The sequence below is a fragment of the Chelon labrosus genome (genome assembly GCF_963514085.1).
Source record: "Chelon labrosus genome assembly, chromosome: 12".
NCBI classification, from domain to species: domain Eukaryota; kingdom Metazoa; phylum Chordata; class Actinopteri; order Mugiliformes; family Mugilidae; genus Chelon; species Chelon labrosus.
This window is the reverse complement of record NC_140345.1, coordinates 10,119,985-10,144,712: the sequence shown is the minus strand read 5'-3', so window position 1 is coordinate 10,144,712 and position 24,728 is coordinate 10,119,985. Positions and strand designations below refer to the sequence as shown.

At 42.2% G+C, this 24,728-nt stretch overlaps 1 protein-coding gene across 1 annotated transcript; it reads right to left on the bottom strand.

Annotated features, from left to right (window-relative positions):
• Window positions 1-37: 37 nt before the first annotated feature.
• itga10 (integrin, alpha 10) lies at window positions 38-23,618 on the bottom strand. Its single transcript, XM_084556582.1, has 30 exons — window positions 22,763-23,618; window positions 16,954-17,065; window positions 16,765-16,874; window positions 16,593-16,681; window positions 14,171-14,285; window positions 13,923-14,050; window positions 13,212-13,360; window positions 8,815-8,965; window positions 6,061-6,226; window positions 5,411-5,484; window positions 5,187-5,334; window positions 4,357-4,505; window positions 4,097-4,240; window positions 3,741-3,947; window positions 3,523-3,653; window positions 3,160-3,323; window positions 2,897-3,039; window positions 2,697-2,810; window positions 2,513-2,598; window positions 2,258-2,399; window positions 2,064-2,156; window positions 1,876-1,952; window positions 1,659-1,748; window positions 1,489-1,573; window positions 1,253-1,375; window positions 1,075-1,182; window positions 878-991; window positions 701-796; window positions 502-615; window positions 38-421 (listed from the first exon to the last, which is right to left on the bottom strand). The coding sequence occupies exons 1-30, from the start codon at window positions 22,812-22,814 to the stop codon at window positions 371-373; spliced, it is 3,525 nt and encodes a 1,174-aa protein (XP_084412708.1). The 5' UTR covers window positions 22,815-23,618; the 3' UTR covers window positions 38-370.
• Between the last annotated feature and the right edge of the window lie 1,110 nt (window positions 23,619-24,728).

Below are 24,728 nucleotides of genomic sequence, written 5' to 3'. Positions count from 1 at the left end.
AAAATTGTGTCAGCAGTGAATACACAGAACAAGAAGATCTCGGGATGGTTTTAATTTCATTAAAGGACACATGAACTGTAGGACCAAGCGATTGTTTGAAATATAAAACCATGAACATTTCTGTAAGTTAAATAGAAGAATTGTGATTTTAATACACTTTCCCTTAAAGTTAGAAAAACATTATTTACATAAGTGCCCCCGACCCTGGAAATAGTGGGTAGTGCGTTTCTGTTGGACCCCCGTGATGCTCTCTTTGGTCCTGGAGGTCCCTGCGTCTATGTCTCCCAGGACTGTCTCTGTGCCTGGAAGCACACCCTACTCATCTGGTAGTCATGACAAATGATCGCCGTCTTGGCAGCCGACGTTGGGCTCAGTCCTCATGGTTTTCGTCTTCTCTGAGTTTGCGTGTGAAGAAACCGAGCTGAGGAGAAAAAGGGGGAGATTGTTATCCTGCCCTTTATACAATCTAATGTTATCTTAAAGAGATCAGAACTTTAATACCTTCCACAGTATGAAAATAATGAGGGCCAGAAGCAGCAAACCTCCTATGATGCTACCAATCAGAATCCAGAGTGAAATGGGAATAGCTCGCCCCTTCAGCACCTCCAGCACAGTCTAAAGAAAAGAGAGATGAAGCGTGAGATTAGAGAAAATTAATGTTACTCCCATTGTCCCGCACAAAATCAATTTGTAGTCTTACCTCCCTCCAGACTGTTCCTGTTCCCAGAGTGATGAGGTTAGTCTCCTTAGCTGTGAGGCGATAGGCACTTATTATCCTCGCTGACTTGTATTTGGCCTGCAGAAAGAGACAGAGGGGTGATGACCAACGTTTGTGTCACAGGACAAAATTTTGAGCATTTATTGTTCTGTAACTCACTTTTCTGAAAAAATCATCATGAACTCGGCGGCTGACACGAATGTTTGCTGTCTCCCCCTTCAGAAGCTGCTGAACTTCACACCTGACCTCTGTGCACCATGACCTGCTACAGTTCTAGAAATCACACAAACAGATATTAACATCTAAGCTTGATGCTGCACAGTGTTCACTGGCTGCTGTGTGGCAACAAGCCTCACCAGTATGTCATTCTGCATCATGTCTTCTGGATGAAGAGGGCGTACATCTCTCTGTCTGGCCTGTAGCTGGGCCAGATCACTCAGCACGCTGCAGTTCACTCTTGTGGCCTACGGGGTAATTGAAACATGTCAGATATGATCTAAAAGCGTGACACAAATACACAGAAGCGCTACTCACATTGTCTGCGTTGTCTAAGGAGACATCGGTGACAGTCATGAAGACTCTGTCTCCTGCAGCCACAGAGGGCACATGCAAGCGCAGCTCCAGATTACTCACAGAGTAGCAGCCGAGATTCTGCAGCTACAAACACAGACAAATGTCGTTACTGACCTCGTGATGATTTTTTATTTAAGACTGCTCTTTATTGGGAGCTTGAAGCCATTTGTAAATTGAATACTATACTATATCTTTACCTTGAGGTATGTGTAGAATTCTGGTCCAATTGCCTCTGATACTGTACGAGTAGGATGCACCTCGTAGCGGTTCAAATTTGTATCACTGCACAGAAAAACGGCAGCATGTAAATACAAATACACAGAATTTTCAAATGAAGCTTAAATACCTTAATGTGGTTTACACAAACCTGCTAACAAACAGGTCCGGTTCATACTGAACAAAACTCTGCAGCTGAACACTGTTATCCCCCAGTGTATCTGGTCTCTCCATGCTGTCGCTGTAAGACAAACCAAAGCCAAACTTTTGATTTCAGTGGAAAAATAAAAACTAAAAACTCCACATACATTTAAATCTTCAGTATCTAATATATGCATGCATGAAGTATGGAGAACACTGCCGCATACCTGGCAGCATTTAGCTTCATTTGAACTCGACTTTGCAAAGATGTGCAGCTGAACTCAAACTCCAACATGAAGTTAACCTGCAAACAAAGAGGAGAACAGCCCGCTGAAGTGACACATTTCACCTGGAGGAAGTTTGAAGTACGAGTGGGCTGAGATGAGTGCGTGATGCAGCCATTTCCTCAATGTACCTTTGACTGAGAGCGAAATACTGGATAACTGACATTACAGGAGTGGCTGTTGGCACCAAGTGCTGTGCACTCGATCTTAAAGTTGGCATCCTCCTACAATAAAAGAGAGGTAAAGAAAGAGAGGATCTGTCAGACAGTGCATGTATGATATATGTGTATTGCTACTTACATGTGATGCTTCATGTGTGGTTTACCCTAATGGCTAGGCTGGAGAAGTGGAGATTGCGTGAATAGTGTAACGTCAGACTGGTGTTGTAGGCGTTTTCCAGTCTGTTCTGAAGCTGCACCTCCACTGCCAGACGCCTACGAGGGCTGCGAATCACATAAGGCTTCTGTCTGCGTAGGAAACACAATAAAAACTCACTGAGACCTAACAACTGAGCAGATGTCTGATCTCGTTAAACTGCTGTTGAAAGAATACAGAGTATAAGAATATCTGTCGTCTGTACCTCGTCCCAGAGATGTCCATGTGGGCCTGCAGCACCAGGTCTGTTGTGCACACATCATCCTCACCGCAGTCTTTAAAGAAAGGGATCTGGACAGGTGGAGAGGACAGCATGTTTTGATGTAGAAAACAGGAAGGAAAGATGATCCATTGAGAAAGCTGGTAACGCAAAGTTTCGTGCCACTTACATATTTCTTGACAGTAGTTGCCAGCCAGCCTTCATCCAACACTGGACCGCTCTCTGTGTCGTTTATCCTAAATCGCAGCAAGAAGCTGATAGGACGAATGTAATCTGCCGTGTCCTGTATCGAGCACAGAAACAACAAACCCTCTCACTCTCTCTGTCCACGTGTGTGAGTGACGGTGTGCTTGTGCCACATGTACTCACATAGACATGGAAGGGCAGCGTATAACAGACAGTCTGCTCTATGAAAACAGAAACTATTTTCTGGGTCTGTCGGTGGGAGCTTTCGTCAAACAGTGCCCGCGCTGACGACTTCCTGTCATCCAACATGGCCGACACCCACAAATCTGGTAATTGAGATAGATGGTGAGTGTTGGGAAACTCCTATTCTAGTAATAATTCAAAGGCCTGGCCTGTTATCAACAAACTACTGAATGTAAAGTTCACGAAAAAATAACGGACTGTACCAAAACCAGTGTGTGATCCAGGGGAGCGGGAGATGACCGTGAAGCAGGCAGTCGCATTGAGGCAGGCTGATTCTCTGCCTCCCCTCTGGCAGGTCTTCTGAATGACGTTAATAGAGTGTGGCTGGAAGGACAGACTCACATTGATCTGGACGATGCTTCGAGAGCTGGAGACATGAGATGGAAACAAACAATTTAGCCAAGTGACTCTGCACAAACGTAGCTGTCAACTGACTACTTGTAGATTCCTTTATGCTTTTAAATGTTAAAAATAGCTGCCTATAGAGTCTGAGGTTTGCAACTATAAAATAAAATCTGTCCTGGCAATGTCTTTCCCTTCCTTCTGTGCCTTCCTCCTCTTCATACCTGAGCAGCACAGCACTGCCTTGTGCTCCCACTGCCAAGTCTATGAGGTCATCTCCATCCAAGTCCAGCCGAGCACTCACACTGCGGCCAAAATACTGCAGGGAGGGGGAAATCAATGACCCTGGTATGCGCTGTGGGGAGGGGAGAGGCGGAAATTAGTTTGACCAAATGCTGAGATGCACCATGTGAGCTTGTAGTCGAAGATAAATGGGGAATACCTGCTTATAATCGTGGGTGATGTAAATACCGTCTCCGTGGTAAACATAGATGGCCCCCCGGTGTTCATCCTCCAGCGGGGCTCCCACCAACAAATCAGCGAAGCCGTCATGGTTCAGATCTGGAGTGGCTGCCATTGCATAACCGAACCTGGCATCCTGTGACTTTTCCTCCGACTTCAGGGTACCATTATATACGAACACCTCCTCCTGGAAGATAGAGATAGAGGAAGGAAAAAAAGATGGACGTGTTTAAGGTGTCAGGATGCATTCTAGGAGATAAACTGGGATATCTGATGTTTTACAAGTCATAAATACTTAATTCTTATAAAGAGTGATCTGTGGCACTGCTGTCATACCCCACTGAGAGTGTAGATGTAGACTCTACCAGCCTCCTTGTTTCCTGAGCCAAGGTACATTGGAGCAGCGACCAGAAGGACATCAGTGATGCCATCCTGGTCGACATCCAGGACACACACTTCACTGCCGTAGTAAGAGCCAATCTAAAAACAGAAACACGTTATTACAGCTTACTGCCAGTAGGTGGGGCCATTGCCTTAATCTCTGAAGCACCAGATACAGTCTGAACAGAGAGGAGACGTTCATGGAAGACATTTACCTGTTCTCCATTGAGGGCTTGCACGATGTCAACATTGCCTTCCTTGCTGAGTTGAAACAGGATCACTTTGCCTTTGTGTTTAAAGCGAGGAGCTCCAGCTACATATAGTTTCCTCCGGTCGCCAATTGTCACAGATGACACTGTGTAACCTAGAAACACATATAAACACACATCATAAGAAAAACACCTTTAAAGAGTAGCTGTAAAAGATAAATAATGAAATAGAATCGGATAGAAATATTGCACAGATTGAACTGTAATACTGCAAGGGTTGAATTGTAAAATATTGCATAGACTGGTGTCAAGCTGTTGTTTGGAGTTTTTACACTTACGGTGTAATACTATTGCACATATGATGTAGTAATATTGCACATATTAAGAGTGTTCGTTGTGGAGCCTAACGCTGCAACTTAATCACCGGCCTCCAACAAACTTATACCGGTGTTGGTGAGTCAACTTTTGCATCATGAATGTGCAGCGTAGAGTGGTCTAGCATGAACGTTAGTGGATCGCTCTGACATATTTGACTGATACCTGGTAACAGAGCCACAGGGCACCCCCAACTTATGTTTCATGGAAAAAATAATCAGGACATTAATTCATAGTGAATCATTTGTTGCAGCTCTTTGGCCACAACTCACTTTGGCCTCAAGACCCTTTGAGATTCAGTAATTTAGTTTGTCTTGTCAGGGCTACTCACCAACACATGAATGTTTGAACCAGGAGGGGAAACGTTTGAAATCAGACCAAGCATAATATTTGCATGAACTAAAAAGGAAAAACAACACATTTAGAATCATGTTGGGTGGGGTGATATGATATCTAGGTACCTAAATAAGCAGCGTGATTTTTGAGCTCCAGTGGAAACTCGCTTTCAAAGGCCTCTCTGGGCGGCATGATCTGGCCTCCGTCAGACCCTTTCTTCAACACTCCACCATCCCAGTCATAGGCTCCCACCATCCCAAACAGAATGCCGTCCTGAAAAAACGGAGCAGGGCGCGGATGAGGTGCAAGAATTCAATTTTGGCAGATAATAATTGCAGGTTGAACTTACATCCAGTGTGTGTGTGGAGAATCCGATCTGAGACATCTCCATGCGGAACGAGCTCTGGTTGGAGCCCAGCGTACCTGGAGGTGGACAACAAGTCAGTACTGTCCTCCATCGCGTTTCTTTGCACGTCTCCTCCCTTCCTTTTCCTCCTTCTGATCTGATTATGAGGACTCTCGCTCACCCTGAAGACTACAGGTGACAGACATTTCCTTTCCTCCCGTCCCTTCCCTTAGCATTTAAGGGTGGCATCACTTTTCATCACGCTTCCTGTCATGTTCCCGCAACTACTGCTTCAGTGGTACACGCCCTCTACCTTTCATTTCCCTTTCTTGTTTTCTTTGACAATTAAAGCTCTTTCATATTTTACTGGGTAATCCAGAATACTTGTGAATTATTATTAAACTATGAAAAACTAAAGCTCTTCACTTACTTCACGCATTTTTTCTGGGTGTCATTACAAAATCTGCACAAATAATATCTGATTCAATATGATCATCTTGGACTTACTTACTTTATACAATCAACATTTCTTTTGCTTGTGACCAACAGTTAGTACTGTCTATCCTGTATACAGCACAACAATATTTTGAAGGATTAGTTTGAACCTAGCTCCACAGATAGTAGTGTAGACGTGAATTAAATTTCCTTTTCACCTTCCAGAGTAAAGATGCGGTCTCCCAGAGCATCCACAATGTCATTAAGCGCAGCTTCATCCGTCACATTGAAGAAGTATTTATCGTCAGGGTCGCTGGCGATGTACTTGATCTCATTAATGAACGTCTCAGGGTCCTGCTGTCTGCGGATGTAATGACCCAGGACCTGAAGCCCGTCGTGGGAGAAACGGAAAGAAAAATATATATATATATTTCAGAAAGGGATATAACACAGGGTCAATAAAACATTGAGGGAACAAGCTGGAAGCAAAGGGTGGACGTGAGAAAAACAGAGAGCATAAACAGATGACAGTCATGTATGAGAGCTAACTTCTCCTTGTATCTTAGGAATTGTGTCTCTCAGTAACTGTAACTTTGGGAGATGTGTCACTGCCAGCATAATTTACCAGTAATTAAGTATTAGCTGTGGGCAACAAAGGACTGTTGCCAGAGATCTGCAAATGAGGAGCACAGGCCTAGCTGAGAGGTGAAGAGATGACTGATGCAGAAGATATCCTGCAGCAGCAGCAGATTATGGCTTAAATGCCTGAAGTACAAATGAGAAAATTCCATAAGAGAAACCAAACCCAGGAATATCCCTCTGTGACTCTGGCTGCCAAGCAAACTAAGGAAATCCTCTGTTTTTAGAGGGTAGGGGGTACTGTGTGTAACGTGAAGAGAGCCTACATGTAAAAATATGTACATTAAGATCATATAGGAGGCTGACGGTTTTTACATGATTACAAACAGACAAAAGAGAATAAGAAATGAAAGTCTTGTTGAAATGCTAAGTGCATTTCCTGACTGCATATGAGTTTCCCGAAAGCGTCCACCTGGTGCTGCTTAAACTGGTCACCCACGTTTTTAGCCTCCGTGTTGCGCTGATGTATAAAACACAGTGCACTTGTTTTGAAAGCTCTGACCTCCCTTGTGAGCAATTTCTACTGCACACACACACACAACCTAAACACACAGCGAGCTGCACAGCAAGCAACGTCAAAACATGGTCGCCGTTGCCAGTAGCTCATTACCTGTCATCACTTTTCGGGGAAACATTCAACCACAAAACCCACCTCATCCTCTCTTGTTTGACTCATCCTTTTGTGTTTGTTTCTTTTATTCTTTAAGGCTGTAACTGTGTATACAATCTCTGTTTTACCCTTACCTAAGGTTTCTGTGTTGGGCTCTACTAGGTCTTCTCCCAAATGCTGTTCATTATGTTGTGCACATGTCACGTAGTGTTAGGCTAAGATTTCTTCTGCATGGAAACTTAGACATGATACAGTTTGTGCTGCTCAAAGTATTTGTACCTTTGAAAATTTCACCAACAACATCTCTTTCCAGAAACGTTCCTTCTGTCCCTTTTGACAACCCACACACTTCACTGTTTTTATGATGGCGCATCTGTTTCCTGATGTCCATATTAGAACAGTTGACTTTGTTTGCTTGGAGGTCTAAGTACCAAGGACACTATTTGATCATGTTAAATTCATCAACCATACAAGCAGCATTGATCTAGGGATTGAAATGTCTATTGATCTGTGTATTGATGGTTTGGTCCTTCTCTCTTACACAATGTCCAGAACTTAGGAGTATAGACGAAAACCTGCAAAACTAATACTGTTAGCCTCTGCTATGCGTTTAGTTTAGTGATGATTAGCTACTTTCGGCATGCTAACTCACTAAACTAAGATGGTTAGTGTGGAAAAACTATCTTATACTATATATGCTTCACATCAGCAATTAGCCCAAAGCCTGTGCCTTCATGTACAGCCTCACAAAGCCGCTTGCACGGCTGTCGAGTCCTATTCCAACATATTTTCAAATCACTTCAGCCACAACAAACACATCGCAAAACTACTGATTGACGGATACTGCTACAAGTTTTTATTTTAGGTGAACCAGTTCATTGTAAAAACAAGAGTGCACTTAAGTGATCCAGTATGAGAGGCAGATTCAAGAAGGCACAAGATTATTTTTAATAAGAATCCAGTCTGATCAAACATACAGATCTTTTTTTTTTTTTTTTTCCTGGGCAGGAAAACCCTTGTGAATAGCTTCCCTGGAGTACGTGAAATTCTTGTAATTGACCACATATGGGTGGATTAGCAGGGAACATAGCACACTAAACTAAGATGATGAGCTTCTCCATGCATAGATGGTGAAGTACAGCTGATATTCACTGGTCTACATTTTTTTCTAGTGTCCTGCTGCCACTCTTTCTTCACATTTGGCTGACGTTCTCCTCTTTTGTGGTTCCAGTGGAGTCTGAAAGTTTCCTGTGTGGCATAGGGAGGGATCTGCCATCAGTCCTGCCACTATAGTCTGTCTGCCCATGTGATACTAACCACTCAGGATGCCACCACTGTTTCTGTGTGTCGAGGGGGTCGGGTGCGGCAGAAAACGAAGAGTTTTGTTCCCAGTTGGCTATTTTAGTAGACCCAAGGGTTTCATTTGATAATTCGGAGATGTTATTGTGGGGGGAGTGGTGGTAATACAGTGTGGTCGCTTGTGGGTGTGTATAGTCACTGGACCACTTTCACACAATGTGTGAGGAATGCCAAGGATGTCCTTCACACCCGACACAGATAATATATGTCTCAGTTGTTTGTGCGTTTCCCACAATAGTTTTGCCAGTCTGGGCAAAAAGAATGAACAATTTGAGCAGCATGAGAAACTAAATCTCTGCTATAGTCAAGAAATGATTAGGTCCATGACAATGGAACCTGTGCTGACTTGACAAAATGTACTCACAGCGATGGCATATCTGGTGATGTTTCTGTACTCGCACTCCGACAGAGCATCTGGGAGCTCATCTCCATCATGTGACTCTCCGTCTGTCACCACAATCATCACCTTGGTGGCGCCCTCCCTTGCTCCACGCTCGGCACTGAATGCCTCTGTGCTGCAAAAAGAGAAAGACAGTGGGACAGATAAAGCTAAGAAATATGTCATTCTCCCATGCTAGTTCTGCTGAACTGAATTTGATATGAAACAAATAGAAGGAGAGAAAAAAGAGAGAGTGAAATTGTAATTATAGCCCAAGTTAAGGAGGGAGGGAGGACACGAATATGTATGCAACCACCAGGTTTCTTTACATAAACATAATCTAGATAAATAATATACAATAGCAAGTGCTTCCTTAAGAAAATGAATAGCTTGTAGAGCAGTGAGACACTAGAGTTGAGTTCCTTCCCAAAAAGCATAATATATCACAACTGGACCTTTCCACAGTTTTATAAGTCACACTTGACACATATGCTGCCAGCTGTCTCAGACTGGTCATCGCATGCATCATGCATTTGTCACTGCACGCAGCAACCGCATCTGTGCATTCCCATCCGGCTGTGCCATGATACAGAGAGGAAACCTAAATGACAAATACACACGAACAAACCAGAGCCGCACCCTGTTTGTCTGCTGGAAACCTGTTCTCAGTGGGACCTGCTTCAAGCGTTGAATAGGCCTGGTAAGCCTCAGACCAACACACACACACACAGCGAATGGGGGAGAGTAGTCACTGCTAGTGAACTCAGTCATTTTCAGGCCTAACTCCAGCCCTTGCCTAAATATAACTTTGCGGTCTGCCGCAAGAAACTCAGAGTTAAAAACAACCGTTTCCCCTATGCAGTCTGCAAATTACATAGGGTGCAGAAAAGAGAGAGCAGAAACAGAAGAAAGGATTGGAGGTGAAATAAAGAGGAAAGAATGACTGAGGAAAGACAGATAAAAAGGAGAAAAAAAATACTTCAAACAGAACAACAAAAAGCCTTGAAAGAAAAAGAAAACGGGAGAAAAGTGAGAAAAAAAAGATTGGCTATGCAAAATAAGAATTAGAAACTCGATAAAAGAAAGTAAAATTAAGCCAGAAACAACAACTGAGAGGTGCAAATCACACCTTAATGTCCTTAATGTAAAATTTAGAAAACTACAAAGTGGAATAAAACAGTAACACAGAAAACTGAGTGCAGCTGAGGACAAGAGAGACAAAAAAGAGAAAAGAAACAAACAGGTAAGAAGAAAATAAAAACTAAGGCACAGAGAAAGTAGGATGAAAGACTCAAGGAGATGGGAAGGAAGGGGGAGATGAAAGAGTAGAGAAAGTGAGTGGAGCTAATTGGGAGGCCTGGTTGTATTTACTCCTCATTTTATGGAGTCACAGTTGTGTGGTAATGACACAGTGGTCTGTAAGTGTACTTTTGTGCATGTGGCTGAGCGAGTATGTCTCAGACGGGTGGAGCTTTAAAGAAATCAGTGGCTAATCCAATTGTAGCGGGTTGTTTCATGTTAATGAAGCAGCCATCTAGTCTGCATTCAAATTGCGCTCTGCACCCTATAAATGTAATTTACTTGTCTATCCATGCGTCTTACTGCAATGTATGGACTGGTTTTGATACCTGCCTGTACCGTGCACCACTGTGAGGAGATATAAAGTCATTAAGTGTTAGCAGGGTTTAGTGTGTGACCGCAAAGCTACTAGGTCTTTTGGGAGGTCAGGTTCAGGCCAAGTCCTTGAAGGGAAGTCCAAGTACGTGAACTCTATAACCACGTCTCTGAATAATGACCAAAATACCAAAATAAACCCTTCATTTGGATATTTCCATTACTACTTGCATTCATTTGTCCAGAGCAGTTTGTTCCCCTCACACATACTGGGAGCATTCATGGGTTATTGAAGTAAATTGATATAGTGTTTTTTATGCCGAGACAAAGGCCTTTTAAAGCATAAGCCTAAAAATTTACCATATCCAGTAGTTATTTAGCTTCGCTTAGCATAACTATCGGAAAGTGAATTTTTTCTAAGAATAATATGTGTAAAATTGTCTTGGTATGATTGCATAGCAATAGCAGTACAACACAACATAGTAGGAGAAATGGGAAGAAAGTAAAGAAGTAAAGAAACATAAAAACAAAATATAGACCTTTACAATAAGAGAAAAAAATATATTTAAACGACAATCTGTCTGGTTTTAAATAAATGTTCTGTATAGTTTGTGCAATGATACAGAAAATATGAAGCACTGTGCATTTTTCACATTATGAAGCATAAGAGAAATGTACCACACCAAGTTTTGGTCCTGATGGACCACATGTCTCCTGCCGGAGGGGAGTGTCTCAAAAAGCTTGTGTCTGGATGTGGGAGGGGCGTAGGTAGGCCTCAAGATTGTCCTAACTTTGTCTTTTAAAGTTTGGTGGGTTTTATGCCAACAGTTAGGGCGTAAAATTATCGTTTTAATTTGAATAAACTACTTTTTATTCTGTAAGTAAGGCCTCAGAGCAGTCGGTTTGAAGTCAAATCCAAATTTACATTTCTTCTATGTGTTCTTTTAGTAACTATATAAGGTAAGTGTTTGGGTTTAGGGTTAATTTTATAAAAAGGACAAGGTTGGGGTAAATGTTAAAGGTCAAACATGCATTGAAGAGCATTGAAGTTGGGGTTAGGGGGTCAGGGAATGAATGCCGTGAATGTCGGCCCTTGAAAGTAAAATTAAAGCCAAGTGTACATGAAAGAGTAACGTGCGAGAGTCTGATGTGTGTGTCGATGCTGCGGGTGTGCATACTGTACGAGTCTCTGTGTGTATTTTTACAGCTGTAGGAGCACTACTTGGCTGACCAGGCTGGGTCAAGCCGTGCCACACCTGCAGCCGTGCTGAGCCAGCAGCCAGCTAGCCCAGCTCAGCTAATCTGAGTGTTTTTCTGCCCCGCCGTTTTCCTGCCCAGAGCCAACGCTGCGCTATCCGTCCATATTTGCATGTGAGTGGGTGTAGATATGTTTATGTAAGTTGAATCATAAGTCTTGATGTTGCTTACTCTTGGGATCTAATTAACTTCTATTTATTATTTCTTTACCCTGGAGCGCACTTACAGAAGAAAATGTTCACTTCTTTGAAAGTAACTCCTGAGTAAAAAGTTTCACTTTATTTATTATATTTTTGTCATGGAGCTGTTAAGTCTACAGATAATGGTCTCACCATCTGGCAGACAGATAGAGACAAGTGACAGTGACAGTGTGTATTAGTGTAGTCTGGATTTCTCACCACTGGTGTTTTAAAGCCTTAGTTGAACCATTTTACTGGTTCCATTTCCAGTCAGTGCTTTTCAACTACCTTTTAAATGTTCCCCCTAAACTTGTCCAAGTTTTACCTTGAAATGTACCAGAAAACAGGAACTCGCCAATTACCTGCACGGCTGTCTGTGTGTGTGTGCGTGTAGAAGTAGAACACAGCTCCAAGACACACATCCCAGAATGGCAGTCATGGCCACACATCAGGTCTGGGTGTGGTGCTCTTTGTGGGTATGACTTTAATAAAGCAGGAATTTTATTTTGAAAAGAAAGAGATATTTTAAGACTTTTCACTGACCCCCTCGACTTATATAGATGTTTCTTTAGAGTCGGGTTACCAGCTTAATTACCCCCAAACATACCTCTGTTGCGGTGTGGAGAAAGATATTGGAAAGTACATTAAATGTGATCTATTCGTTTTGACAGGATTTTATCTTTATATATTTTTTAAATAAAATGTATATATCTGGTCTGGTGATAGCACACACACGATATAAACGTAAAACCAGGATTAGCTAAAACAAGCTTTTTCAATCCACTTGGGGGACAGCAACACAGGCTGTAAACACAACATATTACCTTAATGACATATTGTTTCATTAAAGGTGTTAGGGAACAGTTGCTTAATAACACTTCTAGCAAATAGAAAAAACATTAGTTAGTCCAGTTTTATTTTAGCTCTATTTTTGGTCTCCACCAGCTCCTGAGTGAAATAGCTTTAAGCTGCTAAGTTCTCCACTGTATATTGTGTGTGTGACAGTTTTTCGGCCAACAAATTGTTGCCCTAGCGTAAATCCAGAACCAAAACAATTAGCTGAAAGATGCTAAAGTGATCCAAAGAGCTCAGGAGCTACACTGTCACTACTAGCCCCAGAGCAAATCAAAAGAAAGAAGAACAGAGTCAAAGAAAAACACCTGATTGTCATTGGAACTACAAATTATACAGTGATATGTATTTAGAGAAGCCCCCAAAGAATGTTACACCAAAATCTAAACAGATAGACAAAGTTTCCAGTTAGCCAGCCAAAATCTTCAGTATGTTTCAGAAGAAGAAAGATCACGCAGTAAGAGTGATTGAAAGGCCTACCAGGCTGTTTGTATGGCGTAAGCAGTGCGCGTCTCTCGGCCCTCCTGGCGGCTGATGTTCTTGGCGGCCTCCACCACAGCCTTTGTGGTCTGATAGTCCTTCAGAAACCACTCGTGAACTGCTACCTCACCATACTGCAGTATACCAACCTGAATACGCATACACAAACACACAAGCATTTCAACAATGCCACAAGTTTATGTGCTGGCACATACTTGTGGAAAGCAACATCAGAGACTTGTGTTTCTGGGGTGAGCTACCTCTTTAAGTACCCGTCCTGTTCTTAAAGCAAACAGTGCGCTTGGGGAATTTTTGAATTCATTCAAAAACCAGAGGTATTTCCTCTTCACCTCACATTGCCTGCTACCCCTTACCCCCACCCTCTCTTCCCATAACTCAAAGCCCCTCTCACTCCTCTCGTTGTTTAACCCAAAATAATGTTCATGCAGCCCCCCCTTCAACTTCCATTCTTCTTCAACCTCAAGCGATCTGAGCTCATGTCCCTTTAGATTACTACAGCAATCCATTCATTGGTCTTATTTGCCAGAGTGGTTCTTTATATGTCACTCTGTGCATGTTTTCACTCAAGGGACGAGATTGTCTTTCCGTTTTGTGCAACAGCTAAGGGGTGCCAGAGATTTGGGACTCAAATTGAAATCCACAAGTTTCCGTTACTACTGTAAATAATATTAGTAGGTGGTGCAATATTACCTGCATTTGGTCAGGGCTGATGTGGAACTTGCTGAGGATGTTGCTCAGGAAGTTCTGGACCTCATACCAAGGGTAGATACTGTTGGAGCCATCTAGTACGATCACGATGTCCATGTATGTGGAGCACCCTGCAAAAAGTGGTAGTTTAGAAACATCTGGTCGGCAAAAACCAAAACCAAAATCAGGCCTACGCCATATGTTTCTTTGCCTCAATATTCCCGTGAGTGTGCGTGCAAATATGTGATTACTTCGTGCTGTTGGTGCGATGGTCTCTCTTGGTTCTAGGTCATCGCTGACAGAGGCACAGATGCCTTTGGCGAACATAGACGTACCGCACTCCTGGGACCACAGAGGGGCACATGCCTGCCAAACAGGAAACACAAACAGCATTTGCTTTACAGGTGAAGCCAGTTCATTTGAGCAGCTTATATTTTTAAGTATTTGTGTTATCCACGCAAGATGTGTAGGTGGCATTTCATCACTGAGTTCAAACACGAGGACGCATGTGGCCGAGTGACCTGGTTAAGAACACATACGAAAAAAAAAACAGGGCAGACAGTGAACAAAAAGAAAACAAGTCATAAGAGGGAATAAGTCATGGAAAAACTACAATGGTGTGGTTTGGAGGACAGAAAACTGAGGGAGAGGCAGAGAGAGGGAGACTTTTGTTGACATGTTGGCAGTCACTGTTGTCATGAGTGGTTTAACAGAGCTGGAACACAGGACCAGTAAAGCAATTTAAATCCGATTGTGTTAAATGCAGGGTGGGTGAGTGAAGGGGTAAGGGGGGGGCATCCCATAAAAATATTTCAGTCTTCAAAGCTGTTTATTTGGCTTTTATACCAAGAGGAAAGAATAAGGGGAGAGTGTGGAGATAAAAGAAACTCAAGCATGCAGTAGACGGACAAAAGAGGTAGACTGAAAGTAGGCTGGGGGGGGAGAAAGAGAAACATCATGGTTTTTCTTGCCCTCTCATTATGGACGGGTTTCTCCTCAGGCACACTGACAGGGGTGGAGAGAGGGATGAGGAAACGATAGAGGGAGAAGATGGAGAAAAGTGAGCGAGGTGCTCTGGCTTTTGGTAGGTCTGTCATTAACAAAGGGCCGGAGACGCATTCCGATCCTGTTATAGACCTGACCACTGGGGTTAAGATAAACACACACTGTAGCACACACACACTGAAACACGCACACACACACATTAGTGTGGCTTAAGCTGGCTAGCGTTTGTGAACTGTACACGACTCCACACCCGAAGACGCAGTAAAAACCTGGCAGACTCCAAAACACGCACTTATTTAACACACACTCAGACATACAAAAACGCGCACATAGCACACACTGCTGCCTTCTGGCTGAGGCAGAAGTACGTTCATCTTCAAGCCAGAAAGCCTCAGAAATGGAGAAATTTGTTTTGGAGAGCAACAGCAAGATTTCAAGATGCCCGTATCAGGGCTGAAGCTTTGAGACTTAAACAAGGGTTACATTTATCACGTCACAATATCAGTTAACTGCTCAGAACTTGACTTTCTAAATTTGACTTTGATGAGTCGTCCATATTTGGTTATCATGTCTATGCACTGAAAGAGAATATCTCATCCAGGCTCTGACCTCTTCACTGCCTCCCAGGAAACTCAGCAGGAGGTGGGTTGGCTGGGGCCTGATAGGTAGAGCGGAGGGTTAGCGGTTCAGTCCTCCTTGAGCAAGACACTGACAATGGTGCAAGACACTTGGCACTGGTGTGTGAATGTGAGCGAGCTAGATGTGTCACTGTGACTGTAAAGCACTTTAAGAACCAAAAGGTATATATAGACCATTGAACATTCCTACAAAAGAAAAGTCTAGGAGGTGATATGAACCAAAGCCATGATTTCTTCTTAAAAGTGAATGTTTGATCATTTTCTTTGGTTTGTATCATTGTAAATGGAATATCTTTTGGTTTTATTTCTTATATTGGGTGTTTTATGCTATTTCCTGACATTTTATAATTGGATGAAATGATAAAAATAATATTGTTACATTTTAATTAAATGATTTGCTTATTAAATTTATAATAAGCAAGGACACAGCATAGCTCTCTGGAAAGCAGCAAGTATTGGTGGCAAAACTGTGACTTAATAATATAAATGGGTGTGTTGGATATACTGTTTATGCTCTATGGAGGGATATACTTGAACTAGCTCTCATGCTTTATTTCATTACTATCATTTTATCATTTTGAAGTGAAAAGCTGTAAATGTAAAATTGTAATCATCTTCATTCAGACCTGATGGAGTTAGATCTTTTCTTATAATTATCTTTTGAAGATGTGACTTGACTCCTCAAAGACTTGGTCGGGCACCATTGAGACATGAATGATCATGCATAGATCTCTTGTGTGTATGCATGTATAACACTCTACCTGAAGAAAGATCACTGAGAAAGTGATCAATTAAGTCTGTTTCACTTGTGCGTATCCAAAACGAAGGGAAAGGAAAGTGAGGGATCCATGAACCACTTATGGTCACATCTAAAGTCAAATAAACATACGCTGTGGGGGCTAATTCATTATAAATTCTGTCAGACAAGCACAAATTGGTCTCACCACATCCTTTCAGGTTCACACACATCATTCCAATGCCCACACAGCAAACGTAAAAAGCCTTATTTCCCGGTGTTGAGACGACATACCAGGAAGCCGTCGGGTGAGTCTGGCGTAAGGGTCATTCCAAGATGAGAGTTCCTCAGATTTTTGGAAACGTTCTTGAGGGCACTTTCACCTGAAATAGACAAATAGATCAGTTTAGCACTGTAGCACATGAATGAACTGAGATAGCTGATTATGTTTAGGTTATTGTTTTACCTAGATTTACTTTGATGCAAGTTGAGTTCTTCTCCTCGCCCACAATACATTTGTACACATCTCCTTTTCTGTTGTTGGGCGGGCCGTCCCAGGGAGCACCAACCAGCATCCTTCAAGGGAGTGACACTCATTTACCATCAATATATCATTCTGCGTCAAACAGTGTCCCATATTCTCAAAAATACTTACGATTTCTCTCCGTCTGCATCATGCTGTAAGACAGAGAAACCAAACAGAGCGTCCTCTGGACCAGTGAAGATGCGCGGGTTCTTCACATCTATGTTGAAACACTGACACAACTCTGGAAGCCATAACAAAGAAGACTCTTACACAGATGACACATTAACAAAAGCCAACATCTCTTTTGACATGGTGTGCAGCCAAACATCATTCAGACTCACAGAGCTTAAGTTTAATTCTGGTATAGTTATATAAAACAACCTGTTTCACCCAGTTTAAATATTTAATGACTTTAGTGGTGCCACAGTATGTTACAAAAATTGTTTGCACTTTAACAATGAAATCCTTTATGGAGTGCTTAACCAGAAATCAAGCAGATTAAAAGCTCCCAAATCAAGGAGGAGAAAATTGTCACATTTAGTTAATGGAGTCTTTCTCAATAGAGACTTATTCAGAGCGTTAAAAGCATTCAAGAACCTGTCCCAGAGAGAAAATGGACTTAATTAGGACTGTCAACTGTCAACTGTAAATTAGAGGTACATAAAAAACTTTACAAGAAAGAAAATGTTTAAAACTTTGACACTTATTAGCTTTATTGCAGAGAGTCAGCGGACAAGACTGATTCTACTCTCATACCTACTGCTCTGTAACGCTCTAAAGCATCACAAATTAAAATGCTATGTTAATTAATGGAAATCCCACAAAGTAAAAACAACCAACCGCTGTCCTACAGGGATTTCTGTGTCAGACCATTCCTTAGTAATATTAAGCATATAGAGTGGCAGCATGGTCCCCTAAATGCCTTAAGCTTGAGGTGAAAACGGTGAAAGTCTATACTGTGTAACGAACTGTAGTAACATATACAGCGCAGAGTCGGATTATTATTTTATATTTTGGCCCTGGGCGGAGGCAGGTTGGAGGGGCCAAAAAGATGGATAAACAAAGTGTCCAGAGGCAGCCTCTGAAGAAAAGGGGAGTTCAGTCTGACGGGAAAAGGGGGGAAAGGAGAAGGAAGGGAAGAAGCAAAGCAGGGGAGGGTGTGGGTTAGGAAAACGATGTAGTATAGTAAGCCGCCTGTTATGACACACAAGCCTGCCCTTCATACGTAGTGTGAGAGGTGAAGGAGACACAGAGAAGACAGAGAGCAACAAGATGGTAGTCAGGTAGTCAGAGTTGTTAACATTTAGTGTTAAACCCAAACCTGCATGTTTAATTTGGAAGCACAGCCGTTACTTTTAACATAAATTAAGGAGTAATAACTCTTCAGCAGTAACACAGAAGTTCACATTAATAAGTTAATTTGCTTGTCAGATATATTATACTTTATTCACCAGGTATAATAGCCACCAACTTTGGGATTTTGGTGTGTTTTAGTAGCAGCTAGTGGAGCCACAAGAGCCTAGCCTCAAGCTGAGATGAGGAGCAGGCTGCAAAGATCTGGTAAACTCTTATCAAACTTGGAATTGTAATCTTTAGGTGCAACTGGCGGCAACTTAAGGAAAGCACGTACTCAACCGAGCTTGATGGCAAATGTAGGAGACAATGTATGTGAACACTGGACTTGCATACTTCGTAGTTCGGACTTGAAGTACAGACGGGAGGATGCAGTTCGGTCAGTCTCTAATTGGAGTAGAAGTGTACTAGATGATGCAAGGGAAACACATTCTGTCCCAAGTCCCCACAAGTTACCTCCCTGTGTGTCCTCAATAAAATGGGCAGCTCAAGAACACATCCAGGCATTTAGACTGTGCTTTGTCTAACCCTAGCCCTAGAAAAATAAGCATAGCTTCTTAGATTCTTCACGAGCTTCTGAATTGTGTTAAGATTTTAGTACTGATTCACTTGTACTGCAATTCCTCACTGTGTATTCTCAACACTAGGAAATTATTTCTGCGATTACCATTTGGACTTAAAGTTATTAAAGGAACTGCATGTGATTCATTGAGGAACAGGGCAGGAAGGTTCCTGTTTAGAGCAATTGATTTAAAATTCCTTGTATGGACAGTACCAGTGTTGTACATGTACATGTTTGGTGATGTTACCAGTAGCTGACAGGAAACAAACTACTGCCCCGTATATTTTCTACCTACACAGTTACTTAAATTAAAGAGCATCAAAAGCTCATCATTTCCCGTTCAGTTTCAGAATGACTGGATCTGGACACTCTCTATTTAGCTTCTAGCGCCTGTGTATCAGCTGTATGAGTTTTCTAGCCCTGAAAAACAGGATGTGTAGGACGTGTTTTGTTAAGATGGACTTCCTAAATAAATCTGAGTTGACATGCAATCAAACACAACCATCTGCACCAACTCTCCTACTGTAACCCAGTGATTTCATGGGAAAAAAGGGACTCCAGGGCAGGGAACGAGACCAGAACACTGCTGCAGGGATTATGCACCAGCTACTCCCGCATTTATATACAGATACTTCCCCACAAATACACACTGACACACACACAGACAGTTACCTCGGCCAGGGCAATCAGAGGGGGATTCCACTTGGTTTTGGGAAGGAAATTGGATATGGTCACTGTTTCTCTTCCATCTCTGCTCCTGCCTTTCTCACACACTGTAGTTTCGTCTACCTGCTCTTTCAATTTTCTCTTCTTTGCAGATGTTTTTTTGCTGTATCGTCACTGCATTTTCAGACAATTTTATTATTGTTCTTGTGCCCGCGCTTCCTCATTTATAGCTGCAAAGACATGTGTTTGGTGCAGGCTAAAATATCTCTACAACCTTTACATGAATGGCCAGTGTTGTAAAGCATGCTCCTCACTGAATGGAACCTACTGAGTTTGGACACACCCAACATTTCAAAACTTTAAGGTAAACATTATTGATTTAAATGGACAACTAGTGTCTAGACTGCTGTAAATTTTGGTACAACCATACATGTTCCTCGTGGGATCGCTTGGGATAAGTGGTAAAAACTCCTCTGACTTTTCATTTAGCAACACAATCAGATCAATTTCAGTAGTTTATTTAGTTTATGTCTAAATGCCTGCAAAACTGTTGACATTTCCAGCAGCCTTCGCATGCATTTAGAAACTAAACTAACATAGTATTGTCAATCCGTGAATGTTAGCTTAGGTACAGACTTGCTAGCACAGCTGTGGACTATTGTTTCTGCTCATTTTCGTGATCTGTGTGAGCTTCCAGTTACTATGATGAGATTCTCCACAGTTTAATGAATATTCCTAAGTTTGAGTAGAATCATTCCTTAACACTAAATCTTCCATTACCAGAAAGAATATCTTCCCAGCCTTGTCGTAATGAATTACTCTCTACTATTGGCTCCCCCCTCCCCCCTTGCCTTTGCACACACTGTAGTAAAATGTTTCTATCGTTTCTTGTGGCAGCATCACCCACACTCCACTCCCAAATTTCTTTCCACAACAAACCAGGCCTTCGATAACAACCCGTGCTACTGATGTTCTCCTTCATCCTCCTGTTTCACTCATTCTCTCATAAACCATAAATTGCCCCTTTTATTTTGGCCCCCTCTGCTATGACACACACTGTTCTACCACGAGGCCCCCATTTTCCCCCTGGATCCCTCAGGCTTCCACAAAACTATACCATCGTTCCTTGTTTTCCCTGTCCTGTCCTCCCTCCTCTGGTTCTATTTTCATTGGAGTTTATATATGACACCGTACCACAGGCTGTCTGACCACCCATCGCCATGACAACTGGCGGCAAACATTTATCAAGCCAAACTAAGTCCAGATTCCCTCAACCACACTCTCGGTTCTTGGCACTACTGCTGCTTGATGTGAGTGGTTGTGACTGTGCAGTATGTGTATATATGGTTGTGCACACATTGAGGAGAAGGAACTTCACTTCACTCCACTCCACTGTGTGTTGGACACTATAGAGACATGCCGACTCTTATAGCAGTGTGCACTGACAGTGATGCATGTTGTTTTAATTGGACATATGTGCATAAGTCTCGGCCTCCGTCTATACTTTCTTGACTTATTGCACAATCTGTGACATGTCCTGCAGTAGAGATGTCTTCTGGACTGTCTGTTTTTATCATCTATGTTTAACTGACTCATAATGTTCCCCAATCGATCCCCCTCCTTCACCTCTTCTCACCCTCTTTCACAGATTGTCTCTCCATTATCTCGATCGTGTTCTGTTCTCATCTCTGTCACCCTCTCGTGGGGAATGGGGGTGGAAGGAGAGGGGGAGTAGGAATGAAAGTCAGCAAAATGTGGGAAAGTTTTTTTTTTAAAAAAACGAGAAGATGGCCGAGAGAATAAAAGCAAGAATTTATGAATGACCAGTGAAACAGAGTTGAACGCACACACGTGCACACACCTGTGTTTGACATCTCAGTAAAGCATAATAGACTGTAACAGACATGGGATGCCTGCTGGCCGCATCAGGGGAGCTCTGCTGAAGCCATTAACATTACACACATACTCACTCACCTACATGCTCCTATATGACACTCAAGCTCAAGCCAGCAAACCAACACACGCAGGCAAGAACGCTAAAATCACATAAACCACCGTCCGAGACAATTACACATCAAAAAAGGTTTTAAAAAAAAGAAGTTAGCCTATTCACGCTTGATTTAAATGGTTAATGGAGTGTAGAGTGTAAAACCGAACCACAGTTAAAATTTGGTATTTCTAAATGGGCATGTGTGTCTGTGAGTGTAGGTATGTGGACCCCGTGCATTCCTCATGCATTCCTTGGTTTTTGAACAAGCATTAAAATGGGCAGCATGGATAATCACTCAACAATTTGCCATAAACATTTCAGTCTACACAATAACATCAGAGGTTGGTACAACACTAAACTACCGTGCCCAACACAATCTATTGATTTAGAATATGCTTCATGGCTGCATGCTACAATACAAGAGTTAAGCCACTGCTTATCAGAACCACAAACACACACCTATGGTAGACAACAATGGCCTTTTTCTTCACTTTTTTCTTTCTTTCTGGTTAGCAGGAATGGCTCAATGAGGTGTGCAAGACTGCTCTGCCACAGCGAATATGAGTACTGGAGTTGAACTGATGTTCATGCTCGAAGGAGAAAACATACTTGGCACAGGCGCCTCATTAGGGGGAACTTTAGACATCCAGTCAAATGGCTGATATGACTGGTGAGGTCCTGTTACACAGCTGCCAGGGTCAGAGGGTGTCAGCTGTAAGAGGAGATGAACCAGTAACCTTTTGGCAGTGGATCATGCAAATGTCTGTCATGGCTCCGAACATCCTCTCGTAGCTGAACGCCTCCAACAAAAATAAAATATGTCCTCTTTCCTAACATAACTGATAGATTTACTGAAGGATCCTTTGAACTGGGAACCATCCTTTTCTTGGACTCATGCACAAATTCCTATACCATTGATTTGTTTGGCAAATGGAGTGTGGCCAGGTGTTTTAATACGCCTGCTTCCCATTTCCTCTGCATAGAATCACCTGAGGAATGGTTTCATGGTCAGTGGTTTACTGTCACAGAGTAAAGTTCTATGGGACCTGTGGAGGCACGCATGACACCATTATTTCCGCCTATTGTCTGTTCAAGTGCAAAGGTTGAGAAGGGCAATGACTGTATCACCCAGAGACAGTGATGGGGGGGAAAGGAGAGGTGTAATTGAGTAGTGAAGACGCACCAGTGTGGACAGTTGTTTAGGTTTCACAGTTTAGACTTCAGAATAAATTACATACTGCAAAAAATAATTCTGCAGTTTCATCTAATTTAAAACTGTGCAGAACCAAAACAGTTGGGGAAGTTTTGGAAATTACACAAAAACAAACATATAACAATTGCAAATACAACTCAAGATGAGCTCTTACCTTTAAGGAGGAGGATAAACTCCAGGCACAACAGGTATTTACGAAGCTCCATCTATGAAGCCTACTGAAAGCAGTTTCTCTCGTCTGTGTTGTTTGTTTGTTTGTTTACTTTCCCCCTTGTTTGTTCACAAAGTGGTCTATCCTGAGCTGATGGAAATGCAGTGCGTCGATGTCCACATTACACTCACATAAACACGCGCGTTTTTCAGCTCTCCCTTTCCCCCAGAGATGCGTAAAATCCGGTCAAACGGTGCAGCACTGACATATCGCCTGTTCGTGTGTGGGGCTCATTTCAGGGCTGGTTCCTCCACAAAAGTCGTCTCGAGAATTTGAATAAACATGAAAAATAAACCTACTCAACAAGAAAACGATCTGTGCCTCTTAAGTCTTATTTTAAAGTGCACGAAAATGTCTTTATGATCAGGAAAACTGCTTCGTTGCCACCTTAATGACCCATGTATTAGCCGTGATAACTGCACCTGTCCCATCCAACAAGAGGCCGCGGTTCAGAGTCATTAAACCATTACAAATGTGCAACACCTTCTCAAACAGTCATTCAGCAGCGAGATTTATCCCTCCGGACTCCAGAGCGCGTCTTTGAAGTCCAAACTCTCCTGTGACAGAAACTGCGCTCATCAGTCCTTACATTTTCTGGTGATTTATTGTGCTCTGTTTCTCTGATAAAGTCCTATCCAAGGTGGTTCCCGCTTGCTTTCTTAAATTAACAACAAAACCGTCGTTTCCCGTGCGTTCCTGTCGCCGTGAATATGTGCCTCTAGCAACGAATTTCTCTCACTTTGAAATGAAAGAGTGCATTTATCCTCACGGCTCCCCTCCCTCCGTGCGTCCTCCTACATCCACTAGACTCTGAGCAACTGGTTCACATTGAGAAACCTCAAACCCACATCTCCCTCTCTCTCTCTTTTTCAAGCACACTTCTATAGTTTCTCTCTCAGACCCCTTCAGTTTGTTTACTTCTGACTTATTTCCTTCTTTTAGGCCTGTCCTTCATGTATATTTTTGTGGAATGGGGCTTATAAAGATTAATCGTGTCATTTTGGCACAGTTAACAAAGGCCCCCATGCTATGACTAAAATTCAAGTCTCATGCAGTTATAAAGGTGATTGGCCTATATAGCTTTTTAACAAAGTTTAGATGTTTCAATTTTCTACCATGCAATTGGTCTAACAGTTCAAAAACCCACATCCCATGCTGGAGGATTTGCCCAATGCAACCCAAAAATATATTTTTACTTAGAGCTACTTTGTCAAATATCAGCCAACACGTAAAGGTGAATTGTAAAGTTATGAATGCTAGACAGCTTCAGTATCTTTGTCACTGTGGGTGTCATTCTCCTGGCATGCTTTACATCCGCTGGCTTGTCAAACACAGCTGTAAAACACAGTAAGGACAGTACATGGACTTGTGCCATCATAAATCGTATTGGTTCCACCTGTGTTTTCTCGTTATGACATGCCAAAATGTTTGTAAAGACCACATTGATGTGAGAAGGACATGCAAACTGTAGTGACTTTAGTTAAATTGGAAGTACAAGACATATTGACAGAGGAGAAAAGAAAGACTTGCGGTTTCTCACAGAGCACACATCGTTTATTGTCATTTAATGTCGATTTAGAGATAACTGCATTCTTTAAATAAAGAAAAGGGCAATTATTGTTATTAATCCAATTATGAAACATTTTCATCCTGATGGGCGTCTCATACTGAGATAGCAACTGAGCTACTGTAACCAAGCAATTTCCCTTGTGGATGAATAAAGTCTAAGTCTATACAGGATGATAATGGTGCCATCTACAGGGCTTGAGGAGTCCTAAGCAGTTTCATGAGGAAGAAAATATACCATACGACTTTCAAGATTCAACCCAAAACAACTTGGAGATTATGAGTTGACAAACAGTAATAATATGGCATTTGATAATTAACTGATCAAAATAAACATCATGTA